At 45.1% G+C, this 23,521-nt stretch overlaps 3 protein-coding genes across 4 annotated transcripts; all 3 read right to left on the minus strand.

The window, feature by feature from the left end:
* Positions 1-205: 205 nt before the first annotated feature.
* On the minus strand, positions 206-6,644 carry si:ch211-266g18.9 (transforming growth factor-beta receptor-associated protein 1). Its single transcript, XM_053845531.1, has 11 exons — positions 5,948-6,644; positions 4,813-5,007; positions 4,574-4,728; positions 3,043-3,125; positions 2,625-2,972; positions 2,501-2,558; positions 2,292-2,435; positions 1,634-1,762; positions 1,427-1,550; positions 684-1,105; positions 206-619 (listed from the first exon to the last, which is right to left on the minus strand). Exons 1-11 carry the CDS (start codon positions 6,594-6,596, stop codon positions 479-481), a joined length of 2,448 nt encoding a protein of 815 aa, XP_053701506.1. The 5' UTR covers positions 6,597-6,644; the 3' UTR covers positions 206-478.
* A 647-nt stretch (positions 6,645-7,291) lies between these two features.
* Positions 7,292-10,431, minus strand: fhl5 (four and a half LIM domains 5). The gene is made up of 5 exons (XM_053845142.1): positions 10,069-10,431; positions 9,830-10,004; positions 8,303-8,472; positions 8,052-8,238; positions 7,292-7,978 (listed from the first exon to the last, which is right to left on the minus strand). The coding sequence occupies exons 1-5, from the start codon at positions 10,390-10,392 to the stop codon at positions 7,827-7,829; spliced, it is 1,008 nt and encodes a 335-aa protein (XP_053701117.1). The 5' UTR covers positions 10,393-10,431; the 3' UTR covers positions 7,292-7,826.
* A 4,457-nt stretch (positions 10,432-14,888) lies between these two features.
* On the minus strand, positions 14,889-23,294 carry fut9a (fucosyltransferase 9a). Of its 2 annotated transcripts, XM_053845322.1 has the most exons (3): positions 22,957-23,294; positions 19,437-19,620; positions 14,889-19,355 (listed from the first exon to the last, which is right to left on the minus strand). In XM_053845322.1, exon 3 carries the CDS (start codon positions 19,345-19,347, stop codon positions 18,268-18,270), a length of 1,080 nt encoding a protein of 359 aa, XP_053701297.1. In that variant the 5' UTR covers positions 19,348-19,355; positions 19,437-19,620; positions 22,957-23,294; the 3' UTR covers positions 14,889-18,267. The 2 variants fall into 2 exon arrangements, with proteins under 2 accessions (XP_053701297.1, XP_053701296.1); XM_053845321.1 differs by having other exon boundaries at positions 14,889-19,620.
* Between the last annotated feature and the right edge of the window lie 227 nt (positions 23,295-23,521).

Consider the following 23,521-nt stretch of genomic DNA (forward strand, 5'->3'; position numbering starts at 1 on the left):
TGTAGTTAGTTGTTCGACAGTGAGGTTCAGTAAGTATAGCGTCACTCACTCAGTGAGCGCTCACCTTGAACATCTGCCTTGGAGCGTTCCAAGGAAGGAAGTAAATTCTAATAGTCCAGCAGTTTTTATTTTTTAAATAAAGTTACGAACAGAGACAAAAAATATGAGATGCTAAAAAAAGTTTTAATAAAGTTTTGGACAAAAACAACGTACAACAGGGAGATCACAACTGTACCCCCTAGTGTACCAACTGGGGAGTGCAGTCATGTTATATGTTCTTATATTTCCTGTGCATGACAATAATGAAGCTGTGAATCCATTCACTTGGCTGAAAATCCCCATGATCGACTTGGTTTTATTTTCTTTATTGCCTATTAATGATGATGAAGTGCTGGTGGAAGCCGGACCCCTGGGGTTCTGTTTACGGGCTTGGAGCCTGGTCAGGTCAATATTCCCTTTGTTATATTCCGAAATTGTTTCAAGACTCTGTGCCTCGGCAGCTCAAGTGTGTGACCTCACCCTTCAGGTTACAGACAAACTGATACTCTGAAAAGTCTCTCTGACAAATTTGACAGATGTTTAGTTTGTCGATGGTGAAATGAGGTTTCGCGGTCTCCATCTGAAAAACAATAAAGGATTTAGTGACTAAAGATGGCTGGATGGAAAGCAAGTCCCGGACTCACCCACACGGCCTTGTGCCTCAAGAGTTCTACCTGGCTCAAAGACCTCTGCAGCGCAGCCATCCTCTTTTGGTGCAGAGTTTCCCGGAGAGATCCCACCAGGAAATGGGAAAGGAGCTGCACGGACCAGGAGTCAGGCAGGAGGCGGACGACCTTCTCAGGAGGAAACAACAGGAGGTTTTTGCGGAGCAAGTCCACGGCAGAGTGTGAAAAGCTCTCTGAGTTCACGTAGAGCTGGAGCAGATCCAGGAGCAGAGCAGTCCTGAACTCTGGGCTCCGGTCCTGGGCGGCCCTGAGGCAGTAGAACTCTGCAACCTGGGGGTCACCTGTCTCACGAAGAAGCATCTGCAAAGCTTCCGAGTGCTGACCCGTCTTTCCCATAAGAATAGCTTTCTCCAAGTGCAGAGACGTTTCCTTCACCCGCTCTGTAACACACGCAGTTATCCATCAGCCAATGTCGCTAATAACTGGAGTATAATAAGCCTTATAATGTCACTTTTCTATTAGCTTAGCACTAAATAAACATGTAAATATGTGCTGTTCTATGACAAGTTTTCACAACTTAACTTAATTCATGTGATAGCTTTTAGCTTTTTGTGAACCTATACACAGTTTTAAGACTGTTTTTTCAGCATTTAATATCTTTGTTAGCGTGACACCCATGGCTAAGCTAACTCAAAAGATATCAGCGACCAATTGTGATCCATGTTGTGCCAAGAATGAGCAGCACTTGTGAGTCCACATACCATAAACAGTGGCCACACTATAGAATCTGGAGTCCCAGAGAAACAGCTGCAGCTTGTCTCTGGTCGCGGCCAGATCGGCGCGGCTAACATAAGCCAGAGCCAGGCGGCTGTGATGCGTCTCCTCCTGGGGGCAGATTACCGACATAAATTATGAGTGAAATTCAATAACGCAGCCGGACGATTCAATTCTCGAGGCGCTGCACTCACCTCGCTTTTAAAGTCCACAATTAAGAACTCAAGATAAAGAGTCAAGGCCAGCGGGTGCTTCTCCAGGAGGCCCAACACGTCTCCTGCCTCCAACGGATCTGGACGTTCCATGAAGATCTGCACCCCGATCTTAAGCACACAAGCCATTTGGAGCAGGGTCATGATGCTGAGGTGCTCAACAGTTGTTGGTGCAATTCTGCCCTCTGCAGTTGGAGCCTGGTCTGAGGAAGCGACTGCTCCTGGACCACTCACTGCCCTCACATGACCCCAGTGGGGTCAGCACAAGACAAATTCTTGGATTATCACATTATTATTTTTCTTAACCTTTATTCTGAAAAATAACCCATTATACAATATTTACCTCAGATTTAATCCGGCTTTAACCCACTCTTAAGCTCCTTATAAATGATTTCTGCACTTTATTTTGACATGATTTTTTAAAAATACGTTTTATTATTTTTGTTTAATACAATTTTAATAATTAAATATGTATTTTCTCCAAAATACATTTTCATGAACTAGTATTTTATTAGTGATCATAACATGATAATAATATTGGTGAAATTCCCAAATTACCTTTCGTCTAAAAATCATAATTCATCGATTAAACGTAATTTTCACTTTTTCTTCCCAGTTTTTCTTCATTAAAAACAAATACCTCTTGATCTTTGAGGAGAATCCAGTCAGCCAACATCCACACAGTGTCCCTGTCTTCCATCACAGTGACGGTCCGCACTATATGTCCGTACACATCAGAGGAGGAGGGGTCACTGTAATCTCCATCTACGATCTTCATCCATATCTGGAAGAGAAAACTGCTTCACAAAACACGTATTTTTAAGCCAAAATGGGCTGTAAAAGTCGAACCTTCAGAGCGTCTGTGTACTTCCCGTGGCTTTGATATAAAAGCCCCAGTGCGAAATATCTAAAAAATAAAAATAAAAAACTAAAATCAGTAAAATCGCTGAGTGTGGCAGGAACTGAATGCTACCTGTTGTGTTCCTCCAGCACTGGGCCGCACATGTCCAGGCTGCAGGAGTTGGGAGCTGAAGTCAGGCCCTGCAGTCGCTCTGAGTCTCCCTGTTCAGTGTACAGCCTCAAGAGGGCAGAGTCCACCTCCGTACTGCAGTGCAAGGCCGCCTCAGTCCCTCTGGCTGTCGAGAGGAAGTCCCCCAGGAAGGTCAGGTAACCATCACGTGAGCCTCGGTCCGCTCTCCAGCGCGTCTGCAGGTCCCTGCACTTGTCGTCCTGGTCGTACCCGGAGTGAAAGTCTTGGAGGAGCACTGACCTCACGCCGGGGTAGAGATGGATGATTTCTCTGGGGTCCAGCTCGCCCTGACTTTTATATTGGATGATGAGTATTGATTTCAGAGTCTGCAGCTCCTTACACTTGTCAGACTTTCTCTCACACGAATAGATCTTTGGCTTCGTGGAATCTCTCCTGGTGGAAATGATGGAAGCCGGCCAGACACGCGAGGGACTTCCGCAGCTCCTGGGGGGAAAAATGTCTGACTTATGCTTTTGATATATCTCACACCAGCTGTGTTTTTGGAGAAGCAAAAAGGATAAATCAGGACGGAATATAAAACTATTTCCACTGTAAAATAATTACATTTTTGATAAATTATATTGACATTTAAATGTATTTTTACATTTCGTTTGTAAAAGGTCATCTAGTGGCAGGGCTCAACCAAAAAAAGCTGAATAAATAAATAAATAAATAAATCTCTAAATAAAATAAATCTCTAATAAATCTATCTATCTATCTATCTATCTATCTATCTATCTATCTATCTATCTATCTATCTATCTGTCTGTCTGTCTGTCTATCTATCTATCTATCTATCTATCTATCTATCTATCTATCTGTCTGTCTGTCTGTCTGTCTGTCTATCTATCTATCTATCTATCTATATGTCTGTCTATCTATCTATCTATCTATCTATCTATCTATCTATCTATCTATCTATCTATCTATCTATCTGTCTGTCTGTCTGTCTATCTGTCTGTCTGTCTGTCTATCTATCTATCTGTCTATCTATCTATCTATCTGTCTGTCTGTCTGTCTGTCTATCTGTCTGTCTGTGTGTCTGTCTATCTATCTATCCATCTGTCTGTCTGTCTGTCTGTCTGTCTATCTGTCTGTCTGTCTGTCTGTCTGTCTGTCTGTCTGTCTATCTATCTATCTATCTATCTGTCTATCTATATAAATGTATTTTTATTTTTAGTTAAACTATATTACAACTATTACACGTGAGGACAGAATTGCTTATTCTTTGAAATATATTTGACTTAAAGCAACAATGTGTAACATTTAGACACAAATAGATTATTTTCAGATTTCCTGAGATGACAGGTTTCATTTTGAATAGTCCAAAATCCCTCATAAACAAACGTGGGATGGGTGCGGGACCGGAGACCCAGCTTTACGACAGCCTGCAGTTACACTCATTTACCTGTGGCTCCGCCAAAGGCTAATATTTTCATTCTTACCTAGAGCTGCTTTAAGCATTGAAATGTAAATGTATTAATTGTAATGAATGTAATGGAACTAAAGAGTGTTGAAGGGAGGTACCAGGATAACGGAGGAGACAGCGGAAGTGATACACGAGGAGGAGAGGTGTGGCTGTGGAGGTTCAGGTGGAGGAGGGTAAAGAAGCTTTTTAAAAACGATTTAAATATGGATGAGGTAAATACAGGAAGTTTGGAAAACATGGAGCTGAGAAACAAAGTGGAGCAGTCAGTGCTGCAGTGTCATCCAGCTCATTTCAGTCAGTGACTCATAATGTTTCTATTCCAGTTGGTACTCTGTCGCCTCTCCAGTAAACACCAGAGAAATGGATGTATTTGTGTCATTTTGTGGCTCTCAGCGAAGGAGATTGGATTTGTTAGGAGACACCGAGGGGCTGTTTCATCGCAACTACGCGTCCATCAATTCACCTTGTGCGAGTGGACGGGATGATGGATCTGAACTGCGTCCAGCAGTAATAAGGCCTCTTCGGCTCGCTCCTCCCTCACCAGCGCCTGGACCTGGTCCTCCAGCGGAGCCTGGCGCAGGCGAAAAACCTCTCTGTCGGTGAAGGCGAAGACGCCGCCTGACAGGAGATTGATTTCAGGAAGACTCAGACAAGTTCATCCGTTTTCATGTTTCATTTAGAAATGGCTGGGTGATGGATTACCTGATGTGGACGACAGACCTGTGGCTTTGCTCAGGCTCACTGTCTGCTTGTGCTGCTGATCTAACAGGCTGTAGACCGACACAGCTCGAGGCTGCAGTGTGAGGATGTAAGGGAAACACACTCCCACTGCCAGCAGGTCCGCGGGCCACTGCAGGGGGGGGCGCTGGCATATGCCCGTCCTCATCACAAACACGCCTGAGGGAGCGAGACTGGCAAGTGATATCTTGACAGAAACAAATATCCTGCAGCAAGATGCTGGTGCTGAGCTCAGGCGCTGATGAAGTCGCTTGCTGTCAGCCAGCAGAATCACATAACATATTTACAAACATCAAATCGAACATTATCACCACCATTAGTGCCACAAAGAGCTGAGCTGCTCAAAGATATATTTCAAAGGATCAAAACTCTTCATTGAAGGAGGTGAATGACACATTTGGCTCAGTCAGTGTGACCAAGAACTTTCTGCATGTCCTGCAACATATTCGCTTAGAACTTTCGTTAATTTCTTTATGAAAATAATGCTCTTGGTACTATACAATACAGTGTGATTTTTTTTTTTAAGTATAATTTTGAATTTGATGCAAAAGGGTTTCTTCAAGTGACATCACAGATGACATCATCAAACGCTTCCAGGAAGCAGGTCAGTTCCCACACAGTTCGATGTGACTTATTTGCTCTGTCAGTGGTGGGACAGGGTCAGTTAAGCTTATAAACACCACCCTGTATCTCATAGATAGATTTGTTTTTTAGACTGTAAACTGTGTTGCCCTGTAGAGTAGTTGACTGTGTAAAACAAAAAACAAATCTGAAATTCTGTAGTAATCCAATTGAATAACAAACCTCATTTTTTTTAATGTCAAATAAAACCCTTTTTATGACAGTAAAACATGGAACACTTTGAATAATACAGCCCTTTTGAACATGGAACATATATAACGTGTGATATTTAGAGGAAAAATATGATGATGCTTTTAATTCATTGACGTTTTAATTTTCATTTCACTCAAAAACGGTGGCAGAAATATTATCATTGCTCAAGTTTACCCCAGATTATTTCTCTGATAAAGGTGATGTAATCTATTTTATATTGTAAAATATAAAAACCTGGGTCAGAAGAGCAGAGTTAAGCTCTTACCCAGAGACTGAGGTCCGTTCAGCAGGAACTCTCCTCCGCCGACTGAGGTGGCGATGACTTGCTGTCGGCTGTGACGATGAGGAAACAGCTCCAGGACGGTCCCCCTGTCCACGTCACACAGGAGATACTTGTCCGGCGTCGCCACACACAGACTCGGACCGTCAGTAGCCAGAGCCAGAGCCAGAGCGTCCTGACCCAGTGGGATCTCCTTCACCACATCCCAGCGGTCAACGCTCACCGAGTAGATCTGGATCACCCTCCTGCGGTTCGATGCAGTCACCATAAGTGTGTCACGTGTCTCGAATAAGGAAACCTGCTGGATCTTCTTCAGTGCAGGAACGGGTTCCAAGGAGAACATGTTGAGGGCAGAAAGGCTACGGTCCGACAGCACCAATAGATGGTTCAAAAACGGAATTGCCCTTATTTTGAGGACCGGCTGATTGGATCCAAGTTTCCTCCCCCTTTCTTCCCTGTTTTGCCTCGGATCTCTGTCAGTGCTGAGGATAAGGTGCTGCACTGACCCATCTTTGGTCCCAAAATAAACATTTTGCTCGCAACACTCCACGCACTGGATACTGGATTTGTCTTTTTCTCTCGGAGGCACTTGCTTTTCATAGACGAGCGTTTGTGTAAAGGCTTTGAAAGCCATTGTCTTTCATGCACCGGGGCAAAGGGTAGAGTCAAAAATACACTCTCAAAAATCAGTTCCTACCTCAGCGTGGATCACTTGCATTACCCATGAAGACGCTTCTCCTAATCATGTGACTCTGGTCAGCCAGGAAGTCTGTGTCAGCATTTTCACCATCGTGCCGTGTGAGGACGTTGTGCAACCTCTGCACTGGCCGTTTAAACTTACTACAGTAGTAAAACATGTGACGCGGATGATGCCACAGTTATGATAAATGGTTCTAGTGTGGCCAGTTGTTTGTGGCGGCCGTGAGCTGGGTGTGATGAACATATGCTTGTCATTCTTCAACACTTCCGTGAGAGGAAGCAGAAGATAGAAACAGCAGCTGTAATTATTGAAATATATCTCTTTTCCCATGATTCTCATGGGAATATGGAGACCAGTAGCGTGTCTTCTGAAAGTCCTGGGACTTTTTTGTAGAATTATTGTGCAGTAAATATCAAATTCAGGACCTCCCACGGTTGAAAACAGGATTTTCCTGTTTTCTTTATTGTGTTCAGTAGGCAAGCTATTGCTGTTGCGTCCCAGTAAGTGTGAAATTCCAAAATGAATTCAAGTTATAAGAGAGGAGTAAAGTCAGCATTCACTTCAGAGAATACATTTGAATAGAATAAACAATACCAGAGCGATTCACGTTGAAAAAATGTGAAATTTATTCAGTGATGTTTCATATGTTTGAAAGTTATTTTCAGACATTGTATCCTTCAAAAGTAGCATTCACTGGCTTAAGATGGGGAAAATAAAAAGGTAAAACATTTATTTTTAGAGTCAAATATTTTTGTGGTTTTGCCTCTGACCTCACGAGGGCCACGCTTTGCCCTCATCTGACTTAGCGACAGGTTCAGAATAACTACATATATGAAGGTAAAATACTTGCACCAGTAAGTTTCTGAGGTCACTTTCGAGTATCATTTAATTTGGGCAAAAACCGAGGCATCACTCACTGATACTATGCTAAGCAGAAGCTATGCAACACTTAAACATCTCTAACTCACTAATTCACTCAAATACATTTCCTTGCTGCCGTGGTGGTGGAATGACCTACATTCACACTCATTTCACACAAGTGATCATCTATAATGGATGGTGAACTGGTGTTTTGGAGGAATAAAATATGGTTTAAACTTAAGTTTGTGGGCCGTCTGAAGCCTTCATCCACTTTTTATTCCATGAGCTCTGGCCTGCGAAGGTTCACTTCTCCCTCCCGCAGTCGGTGCACACGATATTGTCGCGCTGTGTGAGGAATCCACGTCCCACCAGCGACACGGAGCACTGCATGCAGGTGAAACACTCGCTGTGCCACTGACGCTCCTCGAAGGAGACGTACTTGTCCCCTGCCAGGCCTGTAAAGAGCAGCTCGCCTTAGATGGTGACCTTGCTTGAGGAGGTCCATTCAAATGTTTGGCGGTGACTCACTGGTGATGGGTTTGGTGCAGCCCACACACTTCTTTGCATAGAGGTTGCTGAAGCATTCGAGGCAGTAGGGGTAGTTTTCCCGGGAGGTGAAGCGCTGACCGGACAGCTGCTTTCGGCAGCCGATGCAGAGGAAGCACTCGCGGTGCCAGGGCTTCTCCTGGTACGTCACTCCGCCTGTTGTGATGGCCTGCCCACACAAGTGTGAGGAACACACACTACTGCGGCGCGAGACAGCGACTGAGTCGGCGTACCTTTTTACAAGCGCAGCACTGGTAGGCAAACTGCTTCTCAAAGCAGGGCACGCAGAAGTAACCCGCATCTTTAGGGATGAAGGACTTGGTTCCTATTGGCTGCTGGCAGCGGTTGCAGAGGAAACAGGTCTCATGCCAGCTGTTCCCCTTGTATTCCATTTTACGAGAACCTGGCACAAGAGACAGAAAGCTGCTTAATCAGCACATGGTACTTTTACGACACTCAAAATAGAACAATTTATCTCCCGGGACAATCCTTCTAATCTGAGATTTGGAAGAAGCAAAGCTGTTGTTTAGCATCGAGACTTGGAACTGGGAAAGGTGGCACATGTCGACTGGAGAAAATATTAATAACCACCGGAGAGGAAAGAGATTTCGAGGCCGCGTTCTGTTGGTGTCAGGAGAGCGCCCGCACTCCTGAGTCAAGACCAACAACAACTTAGCACATAACCTGAAACCCTGGGGATCAAACCGGTGACCTCAGAGAGATTTAAGGTTCTAATCTGTCTGACTCAGACAAGAAAACATCTAAACTGCACAAGGGATGTCTCTGCAGTGCCAGCGCCAAGTACCAAACAAGGTCTTTGTTTCTGCTTCCTGATGCCAGACACTTCAATGGACAGGCAACCACTTTTCCAGCTAAAAGCCTTGTGTCAAACTCAATGCCCGGGCTCCAAATTTGGGCTGCCAAGTCCTTTCGACAGGCTGCAAGTGGTTGTCTCTTCTAAGGCGATGGTCTTCATGTGGCCCAATATGGACGCCAAAGTCTGCCTTGCGCTTGGTGGCATTTCCATTCAGAAAGCATGGGTGGGGTTAGAGGGATATGGAATGATCGGAACCTTTCACTTGCCTCACAGTGCTGAAAACTTGGCTCACATGAGGCAGTGCTAACACTCAGTGACATGAAAATGTATTTCAGAAGTGGAACATTCATGAGTGCCAGCTTGACACCCCCTACCCCCCAAAAAAATCATGGAACAGAACGCAGCAAGAAACAAGCAACAGGAAGCAGATGGGAAGGTTTTGACTTTTACTGCACTGTCACAATAAAAGTGACAATGAAAACAACCATGAGAAGCAAATCTGTCTGAGATTAAGGCCTGAGAGTGTCGGACTTCAGGCATTACTAGGTTTTGAACATTGAACATCATGTCCACCGACATGATTTGTTTCAATTTTTGCACTTTGTCATACGTTAGCTTGCGTGAAATGTCATCTTTAAAAAGGGATAATCTTTCTGAAGGTGTGGCGGCTCTCATTTGTTGCGCCACCATTTTTTACATGTGGCGAAACCCTCACCCAACCACTGTTGCTGCATGTCTGAGGGTGACGCAGATGTCCACTTCTACGCTTTATGAGTGAGAGAAAAAAACTGAGTGCCAGAATGTGGTGAAAGATGGAAAAGCAAAAGAATGTTTGGGCAGTAGTGGATGAGTATTTAGCCTCAAAGGGACAATAGAATACTGTTGGTGTTGCTGGTGAAAACGTCGGCTTCATGAATCACTGAGACCAATGAAGGAGCCCTACCTGGCATGATGGTCTTCTTGCAGGTGAAGCACTTGGAAGAGTAGTCGTTGGCGTAGCACTCGGTGCAGAGCAGCAAATCCTCCTTAGCAGCAAAAGCCTTCTCCACCAAAGAGCGGCCGCATTTCGCACATTTAAAGCACTGCTCATGCCAGTGGCGATCCTTGTAGGAAAGGTCCTGTGTACAGAGGAGGACATTTTTTTTTCTTCAGTTTTTGATGTTGCCGCCGCTGCGTCCTTACCTTACAGTTGCAGCCAATCGGTAAGGAGCAACTCTCACAGCAGTTAGCAAACAGGTTCTCGTAACACTTAGTGCAGTACTGCGTGTCCTCTTTCATGATGTACTTCTTCCCCAGAAGGGAGTCTTTGCAGTAGTGACAGTCGAAACGCTCGCTGCTGGACATGGTGGCTGGCTTCTCCTCCAAAAGAAAGGAAGGATCAATTTGAGCAGAGTTACCTCGACTGGGTGAAGGTGAGGATGAGCCTGTGGCGGCAGCGACCGAGTGCTGAGAAAGAGGGGTGGGACAGTGGCTTAGATTCGGGGTATCAACTGGTGCAGGGATCATCTATAAATACTGGTCTTCCTATTAGCAGTAATCTCTGAGGAATGGACATGCTGCTCTTCATCAATCTGCACCTTTTAAGGGGGCTGGGCGTTCACGCCTCACACAGGAGAAAACTGCACCTATACATGCGTTTCCTAAACAGCCTAAACCCTGTGACCGGTCCAACTGGACTGCAGTTGGTGTGTTTAGCTATATGTAAGCGGTGATCTGCAGGCTCTGTCATGGCCTTTTGTTTCACGGCTGCGCCACACACAAGCGGGTGCAGATGGCTTACGGGTGGAAGGTGCCAGCAGCCCTGTGGTTGCCATATTGCGAGCACCCTGGCGGCACTTATGACGTGCAAAACCTGTGTCGCTTCTGCAGCATACGAAGGAATTTTTTATTGAATGGAAGTGGCTGACATGCACTGGCCGACTGACTGAATTGTATTTGATTCATGGAACATGTGCTCAGATCATTTTTCCAAGAGAATCCAGGGGCGGGCATCCTTTCAAAAATAGCCTGAGAAGACCACCAGCCCGGCCCACTGTCTAATCCCTCATACACACACACACACACATGCACAGGAAGGTCAGTGTCAGGGATGAGGCGGCGTGGTCAGGGTGAACTCTGCTTACCCTCGCTCATCTGTCAACGTTATCTTCACGGCTTCTCCTTGTAAAGAGAATGACATCTGTATTACATAAATAAGATGTCTTCCATTTTTGGACCTGTCACTCCTGCGGGACCTGAGGGGGTGATCGATGTCTATTTATGTCCAACCAGAATACAATGGGAGGCACACAACATCGCTTCTGTCACCGTTCTGGTCTTTTTTTGGGAGGGTCTGCCATTTTAAGATTGTTTTTGACAGAGTCAAAACAAGGTGTCGACCAGATCAGCACCTGTGAATAACAGTCATGTGGACCTTAAGTAAACTCAGGCAGGAAGTGGAGTCAAATATGATTTTTGGGCTGCGGCTTCTGCTGCGGAACACCATCAAGCAAGCGTGGAGGTGACCTAAATTCAAACAAATACTCTCATCTCTTGGAAGCCGGTTGCCACGATCGGATAGTCATGCAAAAAAAAAAAAAAAAAACACAGGTCAGAAAGCAGGAATTATTTACAGGATATTAAGGCAGAGATTATCGTGTAAGGGGATTATTTTGTTTCTGTCGTGGTATGTTGTGTGTGTGTGTTTTTTTTTTCATTTGATTTGCATTGTATCTGATTGACAACAGGTGCTGGTTTTCGGCCCTGATTGTGCCGACCCAGCGGAGCTGAAAGCTTGCTGACCCAGCATATTCCTTTGCCCGGTTAATCCTCTGAATTCGACCAGTGAGTAGCTCCCAACCGATTCCCCGTGCACTCTGTGTAGCTCCAATAAAAAGCCCTTTATATGGCCCGGACTTGACTGTCCTCTTATCTTAATGAATTCACAATGAGGAGTCAGCGCTTGTCCTTCCCTGCCACTTCAACAAAAGACCGCAGGAGGATGACAAGTGTTCCCTTTGGTGGCTCCTTTGAGGTGTTGCAGTCTGAGAGACTTCGCTCTGAAGCACAAAAGGCTGGCCGCCCTGGAGTTGACAGCTGGTTGGCATGGCGATGACAGCATAAGAGGGGCCGATTAGTTTGGGGGGGGCACGTTTATAAGTGAACTCAGTGAAAACCAGGACCGCATTGAGCCGGATCTCAAAGCAGCGTTTTAAAATGAACAGGATAGCCACGTGGGAGGTGGCGGAAAGGAGATACAATCGACTTAGTCCACTATCTTGCAGAACCTTATACTCCTTCAGGGAGAGTGTGTGAGTACCTGTGTAACTGCGGCGCTCCCACCCAACGCTCCCAGTTCTCACCAAAATGAGTAATGAGTTAGGGACCAGAGCTGTCGGAGAGTTAGACACTTGATCCTCATGTGTGATGAAGCGAGAAAGTTGTCTACACTTTGGAATTCACAGTTCATTTCAATCTAGCTGCCGCTCACATCTTAGGGCGCTTTCACACTGCGGGTTGATGTCTCGAGACAAAGCTCTTTCGGCTCAGAAGGCCGAGACGTGAACACAAGCAAGTCGGGTTTTGGCCGCGGACTTGATCCCCGCTGGAGAGCTGCACCTGGTCTCGGGAAACTCTCAGCGGGTGGTGAGCTTCTCGCCTCAGGCGACTCGGCGCTAGACGCTGGAAACTACGTGTACAGCGCGACTCGACACAAACATGATAAATGCAAATATAAGATGTCACGCGGCTGATGACAACTTCCTTGAGACCTGCTTCATCGTGGGTCACAGACCAGCTATTTTGCGCAGAGCGCCACCTGCTGAGAAGAAAAAAAGGACATTGCCTGAGGCGCAAAGATGCGAGGCTGCACAGCGGGGGAGCGAATCGGACTCAGACCCACCCGAGACAGAACCCGTAATGTGAAAAGCTTACTAAAGCCACACTTCAGAAGGGTCTGGCTACCTGTATACCGTGAGTTGACAAAATGCTGACCCCTGGGTACGACCCTCAGCACCTGCGAGTTGCCCATAAGAAACAGCCTTCTTCATCCAGGGTCCTTAACTTTGGAACAGCCTTCCCCAGCCCTCATCTTCACCGAACACGCATGTGCTATGCTGTTGCTGCTGCACCGCTTCAGTTCCAGTCAAGTCACTCAGTGAAAGTGTCTCCACTAGACGTTCTGTGCGGTGCCATGGCTACATATATGCAGCACTAAATTATTGTCTTGACATCGACCAAATAAAAGGCAAGCACATGACGTGGTTTGTATCAGCTGAACAATCTTTTGCTGTTGTTGAACCTTTCAAGTACCTTTTAAATACCCATAGGATCGTGCAGTCTTTGTCAACTGGGGATCTTGCCAGGCAGCAAGCGACAAGATGCTAATGTGTTTGGTAGAAACCAGGCCACACCATGTACCTCCAGTTGCGTCACACTTCTGCAAAGTTGCGCCCTGATTCCGTTTGGAGATGCCTTGTCGATTGACAGGAGTGTTTTGTGCGACTTCATTGGCAGTTTAGTGTCACCTTCCTGAGTGCTATGGCTTGAATGCTTGAATGCTAAACTGCCAACCACACTTTCTTGAGTTCAAAAAACTGGCCTGAGAATCGCCACTCCTGTCACTCGATCTTACACGCTAATCCTTAAAAGACATTGCAAGATTATTTTGACAACCAAGTCCCAGCAACACATTGATCAGACGCCTCGGGCTGAGGCAGACGACAGAGACGTGTCAGCTCAGTGTGGCGGAGACGACTGAAAATACCGACTAGCTAGTGAGGATATGGGGTAACTAACAACAGCTGGGGGATCCAGGCGTAACCACCACAACATCATTAATCTCTTATCGAGGCATTTGCATTGCTATTTATACCGTGGGCTGCTCAGGATCGCTCAGCGGGACAGTGTGGGCACTCGTAGTGGAAATGGAGAACACTGCATTAAGCGCTTACATGTCAACTTTTAAACCGTGTCAGGAGGATCAGTCGATCGTTGGTAAGAGTCGAAAACCTTTTTTGGCGTTTGTGCTGAATTATCCGGGGTTCAAAATTGTCATAGTCAGAAGAGATACACTGTGTCAAGGAATAAAAGGCCCTGTTTCAATGAAATATTCCACATTCATAAGGCTATTTCTAAAGGCTGTAGCTTGAAATGAAGGCGTGATGTAAAAGAGAAGAATCTGCAGTGTGACACAAAGTCTGGGATGGACGTCCATATTGAATTATCTGATCCAAAGGGTGAAGACATTTGCATTATCCAAGTCTGCAGCTAGGACTCATCTCAGCTAGCTAAGCTAGAAAGTACTCGGTTTGTTTGAAATGTTCCTCAGCTTAAGAAAAACTCAACAGGTTAAGCTTAAAGGACCCTTTCATTTCCCAAATTCAAAGGGATGTCACTTGAGGAGGCAGCGTCAGAACATGTACACGGCAAAAAAATAACATTTATTTGTCAAAATGTTCAGTCAAAATGTCTCATTGGACTTGACCTAAAATAAATCCACTTTACACGTGACTTGTTTCGGGACTTTCAGGTGGATTTTATCTCTTACTTCAATGTAAATGTACCTTGAAATATATATATATATTTTTTTTTTTCTTGTTTTCCCAGGGGCATTCTTTCTTGCAGCATAAATCATGATTTTCATATGCGAAACAGTGCTTTTATTTTTTAAATAAAGATATTATAGTGTCAAGGAAATAATTTGAACAATGAAATTGATTGATAATCCGGTTTAAAAAAATGTTTAGTCACTCTATGAGGGACTTTCCGGATGTGGGGATTTACCCATGTTCTTGGTAAATATGACTAAAAATACTGATATTTATAATAACTTTGAAAAATGTATGATGCAATGTAACAGTTTTGTTTCTTTCAAATACACTCTCAGCTCATGAAAGTCAATGCAAAACCCATTTTTAGACCATTTTTGACTCCAGTACTGTTGACTAGTACTCCTAGTTTTGATGATAACCGAACTGAACGAACATCACAAACCCAACAACCACCGTTCTTGCTTGCTCATTTGTCCGTATTTTTTATTTTCTTTGACACTATCAGACATCTACAGTTAAAATACACCATTTGGCAAAATACAATGATTTGGCAAAAAAAAAAAAAAACAACAACCTCACACTGATTGACTCACTGACATCTCCAGTGAAACCGAACATCTCTCACACCACGTTTCCCTCCTCACACATGGTTGTTAAGGACATCAGCTGTGTTTATATTGGTGACAAAATCCAGGGTCTGACTCACTCTGGTGCTGTGACTCGCCGCCACGGAGCAGAGAAGCTCCCTGTTTTTATTTTTTTTTCAGTGCAAAAAAAAAATCTGAGTATGGATTCTGTTCTGGAGTCACCTCACACGCCGGCTGAGAAGCCTTTTTGTGGGTGCAGTGAGAGCCCATTAATGGCAGTTCCATAGTTAGTCTGTGGGAGAGCAGCCATCACCGATGACAACAGTTTCATCAGAGACAGCCACTGGCACAATGAGTCACACATTTGCACATGAATACAAATTCTCTGCTGTCTCTGCACGACCGCCACAATTTCGCCATGCCAACAGGATTACCGTCAGAGCAAAAAATATATATCTTTTGGGGCAGAAATCGTACCCCTCATTCCTCACCAGCGTATTCCCACGCGGCTAATTCACTTTTTCTTCAAGTATTCTCATCCGTCTTGCTTTAATTCACAGTCTTCAGAAGCACCGACATGACGTTTTTTGTGTCTGTCTTCAGGAGTCGGACGTTAGAAAATGTACAGTACATATATTGAACAACAAACTAGCTTCTGAAATGGTCCCTCGGCTGTGTCGACATGGACCTTTGTTCGTGTGCTTTGTGCGATCGCTTCTGTTGAACAAGGTCATAGTAGACTGAGGCAGGTGGTTCATAGTGCTAGTATTAAGACAAATTATTATCGTATAATACGCTGGAATAAAGGTCTGAACATATTTTGTGGAGGAAGCTTCTGGTGTGTCGCTGAATAATGAGGACACGCCAATAACAAACTCCAAAACAAACATGGCTACAGTGAAAAAAGGAGTGCTAATATACCTCTTGGACAAAAGAGAAAAAGGGAGGCAGTGTTGAAGGAGGTGCAGTGTTGAAGGAGGTGGTGAGGCTGTTAAATATATCGCCATTGTAAATGTGTTCTTTTTGTCTTAGAGCTACATATTGGGTAGTAACAGCAACACTGCCCCCCTTGGTTTCCAGTGGTACTGCTCCATTTGGTCCGTAAGCTTTGTGGAAACATGCAGAAATGCAAAGGAAATAAGGCGCATGGACAGAAGGCTCCATATGGATCCGGATACGTACGTAACGTTGAGCATAAACAATAGAAGAAAGGGGACAAATCTAGTTTGATGGACCCAGCTGTGTTTGTGATATTTTTTCTAGCTATTTTGTTCGCTATTTTTTAGAACTCAGGCTGCTAAAATACTCATATTCACAATTTTTTCAAAGCTCATCAGTACATTGTATGTTACCCTGTATGTTTCTGTTGCGCTAATAGTGCCCTCACTCCGAACTGCGTCACACAGGACCATATGATCAAGCAATAAAGAGTCACTTAGGTCAAGAAGAGCCTTGTGCAAACACTGTCATTGTCGTACTTGAAAAGGTCCATGTCAACACAGCCGCGTCTGGTGCACAAACAGAAGGGAACCTCGGCCAGTTACTCCGTATAACTACAACTTTTCTGTACATGTTTTCCATGGCGCATTAAGAACCACGATCCATACGAAAAATAAAAACTCAGTTCATCTTATTTTACATTGGTGGTCCCTCTGACCTCGAAGATATATATCAAAATGACAATAACCTGAAATGAGTTTTGAGTACCAAGAAGCCACCGGCTCGTCTTGCATAAATGGATTTTGCACAGTAACCATCATGGTCAATAGCTGCTGAGTGCTGTTCTGACAACATCGAAAGGCGATGTGATATCTACAGATGGAAAAATAAAATGTTTTCGGGGCGTGATCCTGCGTGGAAACGGTAAAGGGTGTAAACAAAAAACGTCTTTCACATGCAGTCTCTAAAGACGACGATGAAACACCCACATGAGGCTGTGCAGAAACAGTTGTATACAAAATCAGCTGGTCAGCTTGTGGGATGGGCAGAAAATACTGCTTCCTATTGTGCTCTCCTCTGATGTTCATGACTTGACCGCTGCTGTAAAGAAGTAGGGATGCACCGAACATTCGGTGGCCGAATATATTCGGCCAAAAAGTGCAAAAAAAAGTACTGAATACGTATAAACCTGGCAACATAATCCTCCACAATGTTTCCTCTCTATTTGATCGTTTATGTGTTGTCCGTCAAGTAATAAGTGCAGCGGGTTCCGAGCATCGTCATGGCAACGCAAAGTCTGAATGCAGTGTTGAAGTTTTCGGTTGTTTTAGAGCAAGAACAGAATTGCAGTTTACAATGAGTGTTCACCCATACTATCTTGAGCCTTCCGTTTACATGGTCATCTTTTTATATAATGGGAAATTGTGTTGTGTTTTTATAGTTATTATATGACAAGCAAAGTCTGAAATGTAAAATAATATGTGAAAAATATTAAATCATCTAAACAAAATTGACTCTATTTGACAAAAATGCATGTAAATGTGTTCCATTATTTATGCTATAATTTTACTGTTATAGCATAATAATATTATTACTATTATGCAACAATAATGATATTAATAATAATAATAATAATAATAAAAACCTAACCACATTGGATATTCTGTGTTATTCGTTATTCAGGAGAGCATTTTTAATTCTATTTAGCTCTGGCTTTGGCCACAAATTCGGTGCACCCCTAAAAAAAGAGTTCCTTCAGATATCACATGACAATGAGGATGAGAATAGTAGTTCCCTGTCTGCAGCGGATGTCAGCCACACCACACGACATCAGGGTCTGGTCTGTGCTACTGTACAAATATAAGCTGGTGTGAATTAGCAAAGGAAGGAATAAAAATGTCGGCTACATAACTCCATAGACACACGCTATGTACAATGACACAGTTGAATGAATTACCTTCACATTAGAGTTCAATAAACACTGCATAGGTGACTGCATCACAAACACAGATGACAGGTTTCTTTTCTCACATAATGCCGCAGTTGAATAAATAGTTCATAAATATTTTCAGGTCAATCTCCCTCTTTGACTAAAGAAAAAAAAGTGCAGAAAAATATCAGTTTCAGCCACAAAATGTGAAAAAAGTAGCAGCAAATAAGAGTAAAAATAAAAAAAAGAGAACCAAGTGCATGCAACAGGCAAAGTAAGGCAAAATTGGCAAAAGAATTTTCAAAATAAGACGTCTAAGTGGACGGGTGTTTCCAAGAAGGGGCGAGTCCAAGCTTACAGCGCATCTTCAACAACACAGCGCCGCAGTCCGGAACTATCCTCCCCAGTACCACTTGTTAAGGTTGTTGAAAGCCTTGTATTCCTTGTGCCTCCGCAGGTAGTCGCAGGCCAGGCACGTGTGCTCGGCCCAGAAGTAGGCCTTCTTCACTTTAAAGTGCCGCCGCCACTCGAAGTACCTGAGGTACATCTCCTCGTTCTTATCCAGGAGCAGCAGGTAGTCGGCCAGCTCCTTCGGCGAGGAGAAGTCGTCCACGTGGATGAAGGCGTCTCCCTGGATGAAATTCTCATAGTTCTGCCTGGGTGGGCCCAGAACCACCGGCACGGTGCCCACAGAGAGGGGGTTGTAGAGTTTCTCCGTGATGTAGTCTTTGTGGATGGAGTTCTCGAAAGCCAGGTAGAACTTACAACTGGCCATGGTGGGGAAGTAGTCCTGGTCCGAGATGTACTCCCCGAAGGCTTGTCCGTACGCGTGGACCTCGATGTGTTTGTAGAGCTCGTTGTAGTACTTCACCCGCACGTGTTCTTGGTTCCAGTTGCTCACGATCCAGCAGATCAGCTTGTTCTTGCTGGGCGGGACGAAGTCCTCCTCGCCGTCCGCCGCTACAATAGACCCATAAGGCGCTTCGATGTCAGCATCCTGACGGTAGTTGAGAGTCAGGTTGAAGAGGTTCTCGATTCCGGTGAGCTGGGAGGAGTGCGACGGCGACTCCAGGTTCATCCATATCCACTTCTGGAAGGATGGTCGCTGGAGCGGCGGCAGGTTGGACAGGTCGGTGCAGATGTCTCTGTGGTGGATGACCACGCCGTCGGACTTGTTGTAGAAGTTCCGGTCGGCCGTGATGAAGCAGCCGTCGATGTTGAACAGAGAGCTGCACACGCTGAGGTCATAGGTCTGTCCGAAGGGCCAGAGCCAGATCAGCACCGTCGTCACATTTTTATCGCCTTTAGAAAAGAGGCCTTTGACTCGGTCGGTGGAAGCCGTCGACTCGACTGGACCTGTCAGCCAGCTGGTGGAGGGTTTAAAATACATCAAAAACAGGGTCACGAAGCATCCCAGAATGAAGGTTCCGAGCAGAAGGGGTCGTAGGATTCTGTGGAAAGGTGTAGATGGCATACTCTGTCCTGGAGAGGGAGGGTCACATGACACGCCGAATTAAACCGGATGCTGCGCAGGCTGCAAGGCCACCGGAGAGTCAGACAAACCTGGTGGGTCTGAATGACAGCAGAAATCCAAACAACAGAGGAGAGAGGCAGAATCCAGGGGGCCGGGGGGGTCTGGTCCTACATCGGGGCGACGGCTGGATCAACAGAAGTGAGGGAGGCGGCGGCGACAGCAACGCTCGAGTGAATCGGCGGTCAAGTCGGCAGGTCGTCCTATAGGTGCCGCCTGAGTGCCAGAGGAAAACAATAAACTCTGTTAATGAATTGAAATCAATGACTTGATGAAATGGTAAGTGCCTCGCCTGCCTAACCGAGCACTTAATGGAAGACTTGCTCCCATGGCGGGATCCTGGGAATCCATTTGCTGAAGATAAACCTATGTACGTGTCTTTTTTCCAAGCGGCTTTAACTGTGTATTGAAATAAGCATTAACCGTTTGTGTTAAACTCAAGGCCCAGGGGCCAAATCCGGCCGGCCGAGCCATTTGAAGTGGCCCGCGGCGCGCAAAGCCTGATGCCTGACACTAGACACAAGTTGTTTTCATGAAAATTCCAAAATACTGATGGGGACTTTGGTGAAATGCTTGTCTGTAGTGAGTCTGTGGTGAAGGAGGAGGAGAAGGTTTGTGTTTTGAAGCTAACCACGCTACATTAGCCTTCAGTAAATAAAAGGGATTTTCCTATCAAAACATAAATATGAAAATGTTCAGTCTTTGCATGACATTTGGCCTCTTGTGTGGTTCAGTTTGACACTTGCTTGGTGTTCAGATATTAATAATCATGATAAAAAAATTAAAAGCATTTTTAGAATATTTAGTTTTTTAAATTAGGGTATTTTCCAAGGTAAAATATTTTCTGCTAAGCCAAATTGTCTTTCCTGTTAGATACAAATTTATTGAAATCAATTTTTGAATGAATTTTAAATAAAAAAAAATCCTGCAAACTAAAACGATCTCCCCTGTTAATCTACAATGATAATAATAATAATAATATTTAAAAATCTCTTGCGTCTCTGTCAATAGAAAAAAATAATATTAAGAATTATAAACTAATTTTTAAAAATCCTATATGTTTCTTGTTCCAAACTTTTGTTTTTTGTGCTATTAAATTTTATGAAATGCCGACATATTTTTGAAATAAGAGTTTATATAACTCTTGCATTGATTGAAGTTTGGTCAATTTAAAAAATATTTATATTATTAAAAAATGTTTTTCTGTTGAGCAAAACCACCTTTCTTGTTAACCTGAGCAGATAAGGTGCTCTTTCACCTGCACTTCTGCTTATCACAGTCATGCGACTGAATAAATATCTATAATGAAACCCAAAATGTATTTTAAATGGAAAGATTTTACGGAAAAGAAAAAATCTCTGCAGAACTAATCCTCTGTTGTACACTCTTTCCATCCTTCTTGCAAGAGCGTAGGTCCCAGACTGTAAATAAACCAGCCATGCGCCCACACGCACTCACGTAAGGCAAAATGAAGCAGAATACAGGTTGGAATTTGAAGTTTGTGTGAAGTGAAAGTGAGGAAATTTTCTGGTCTGACTCGATCATGATCCAGTTTTGGTTGACCTTCCTGTCCGCTTAGTTCTGCTCCGGTACTTGCTCAAAATGAATCCAAAAGCAGCCAATCGCAGGGCAGGAGCGATGCCTTCAGGTGGCGTCAGAATTCATCATATTTGATCAACTCAGTATTTGACAAACTCAGTGAATAAATATGTCTGACAAAAATATCCTATTCTTGGGTGAGCGATTGTCCTAAACCAACTGTGATATCAGCTTTGTCAAAACTGCATAAACTGAGAGCAAAATGAACAAGTGTTAGTCAAGATGCTTCATGATCATGGCTATGATGTTTTGTGAAATGCCAACATAGATGTTCATCTTTAAGGTTGTTTAATTGCACTACATATAGAACAGATTAAAAATTCATTTGCAATTTCAACTCAGCAGATTCGGCAAGTGCTGCCACCTGACGGCTGGAGGTTACAGACCCCTGACTCATCCGCATGGGGGACCTGTGTCCAGTCTAGTCCTCTCACGTTTTTAGCCACACAGACGTGATCCAGTAAGAACCGGATCCCTCTAAAAACTCAATATATTATCATGGTCCTCTGAGAGCAGGGGAGCGTGATTCATTTTTTTAAGGGGCCAAACTGTGACTCTGGTGAAGGGCCATCAAGTCAAAAGATAGATTTCACTGAAGGCAGTGTCAAACGTCATATTTGATTATATATTGTTTTGTTTACACACAAAAACTTTGTTTGTAACTTAACATGCTCCGTAAACAACAAAAATATAAATGTAAAATATGAAATGCCAAATACAAAATACTCTTTTTTAAACAGACAGTGAAGGAAAGAAGATTTTTTTTTTTTGTAAATAAATCTTACTGAATTTAACATTAACATTGAGATTGTGGATACAAGTGGCTGAGATGGGTTTCCTCCGCAGGGTGGCTGGGCGCACCCTTAGAGATAGGGTGAGGAGTTCGGTCACCTGGGAGGAGCTCGGGGTGGAGCCGCTGCTCCTCCACATCGAGAGGAACCAGTTGAGGTGGCTCGGCCATCTGCCCCCTGGACGCCTCCCTGGGGAGGTGTTCCGGGCATGTCCTACCGGGAGGAGACCCCGGGGAAGACCCAGGACTCACTGGAGTGATTATGTCCACGGTCTGGCCTGGGAACGCCTCGGGATCCCCCGGGAAGAGCTGGAGGAGGTTTGTGCGGACCGGGAAGTTTGGGCTTCCTTGCTCCGAATGCTGCCTCCAGATAAGCGGCAGAGGTAGGTGAATTTAACATTTTAATATAATTATCGGCGGGGATGAGGGAAGAGAAATGAACTGATAAATGGGGAGGTATTTAGAATTCAATTTAAGGATGAATACAGAGCAGCTCTTTAAGTTAAGCTCCGATGAGAGCCGCACAAGTACAGGCCGCACGAGGCCCCCAGGCCGCACTTTGTCCACACGTGTGTTCCACAGATCCATGCGTGCTCAGTGCAGAGATGCGAATCAGAAGGCTTGTTACATGTGGTAAAGTTATAGCGTCTCCATGGCGATGGTGCTGAGGTCACGGGTGTTTAATGGAAGAGGGGGGTGGTGGGGATGGAGGGAGGGTTGAGGGGGGTAATCCACTAATGCTCTCAGCTATTATTTTCTTCTGTCTTTAAATGCAACCCAAAAAAAGGGGTGGGGGGGCAGTGTGCGTGTAAGCGTGCAGCCTGGACACCGCACAACAGGGGTTTTGTCAAATGCTTCGTGATGTATTTGGGACAAGGGTGAGCGTGTGCGGAGGATGAGGAGGCGAGAGATGCGGCTCCCATCACCCAGAGACGGGCTCCATGGCAGGTAGTGAGCGGGAGCCATTTCTGCTGCGACTGATGGGGGGTGGGATAGGTGAGGAGGAGCGGGGAGTCCGGAGCTGAAGGTCATGTCGGACTGATGCTGAGGGGAGACGGTGCGGGGCACAAGAGCGGGATTGTTCGGGCGGAATGCGGATGAGAGCGCGACAAAACCCAACACACCGTTTGTAAATTAGCACCGCAGGCGGGCCGCCAACTCACCATCTCGACAGGCGGGAGTCGAAAAACATCCTCCTGGTCATTTCAGCAGAAGCGCCGCGCAACCTGCAAACGATCGGTCCGGAGAAGCCCGCATCCATCGCTTCAGAGCGAGGCGAGTGATGGAGGAGCGCTCCCCCACACACCGACACGACGGAGTTGTTTCCAAAAAAAAAAAAAAAAAAAAAAAAAAGCAAGCGGGGGAAAGGGGACGGAGCTGTCGGCTAGCGGCGCTTCAGCGCGGGCATGTTTGTGTGTGAGAGGACGCCATGGATGTGAGGGATGTGATGCGATGTGGAATAATTCCCTGCTGGCTGCCCATGCGCTCTACCTTCTTCTGTTTACCGCCACTGCAGCTGCGGGCTGTGCGCGGGCGCGCGCGTGTGGAGCAGCGAGAGAGAGACGGGGGGGGTGGAGGGGGGTGTCGCTGTGGTCCGAGCATCAAGGCAAATGACACCTTCATCGTCGGTGGAATGAGCAGGACACGGCTGGATCAGGGGTCGCTGCGAAGCCGGTGCGTCGGTGAGACGCTTCGGTAGCTGAGAGAGAGGACGGATAGACGAAAAAC

The sequence above is a fragment of the Synchiropus splendidus genome, chromosome 16, assembly GCF_027744825.2.
Source record: "Synchiropus splendidus isolate RoL2022-P1 chromosome 16, RoL_Sspl_1.0, whole genome shotgun sequence".
NCBI lineage: Eukaryota > Metazoa > Chordata > Actinopteri > Syngnathiformes > Callionymidae > Synchiropus > Synchiropus splendidus.

Excerpts from the sequence above, each read along its gene's own strand:
- fut9a (XM_053845322.1), bottom strand. The coding sequence starts at position 19,347 with ATGCCATCTACACCTTTCCACAGAATCCTACGACCCCTTCTGCTCGGA.
- fhl5 (XM_053845142.1), bottom strand. The coding sequence starts at position 10,392 with ATGATCCCTGCACCAGTTGATACCCCGAATCTAAGCCACTGTCCCACC. Across the intron at positions 10,005-10,068 it reads CGATTGGCTGCAACTGTAAG|GACCTTTCCTACAAGGATCG; the intron begins GTAAGGACGCAG and ends CTCTGTACACAG. Across the intron at positions 8,473-9,829 it reads CAAGAAGACCATCATGCCAG|GTTCTCGTAAAATGGAATAC; the intron begins GTAGGGCTCCTT and ends CTCTTGTGCCAG.
- si:ch211-266g18.9 (XM_053845531.1), bottom strand. The coding sequence starts at position 6,596 with ATGGCTTTCAAAGCCTTTACACAAACGCTCGTCTATGAAAAGCAAGTG. Across the intron at positions 5,008-5,947 it reads GAACGGACCTCAGTCTCTGG|GCGTGTTTGTGATGAGGACG; the intron begins GTAAGAGCTTAA and ends TCGCTCCCTCAG. Across the intron at positions 1,551-1,633 it reads TTGTGGACTTTAAAAGCGAG|GAGGAGACGCATCACAGCCG; the intron begins GTGAGTGCAGCG and ends ATCTGCCCCCAG.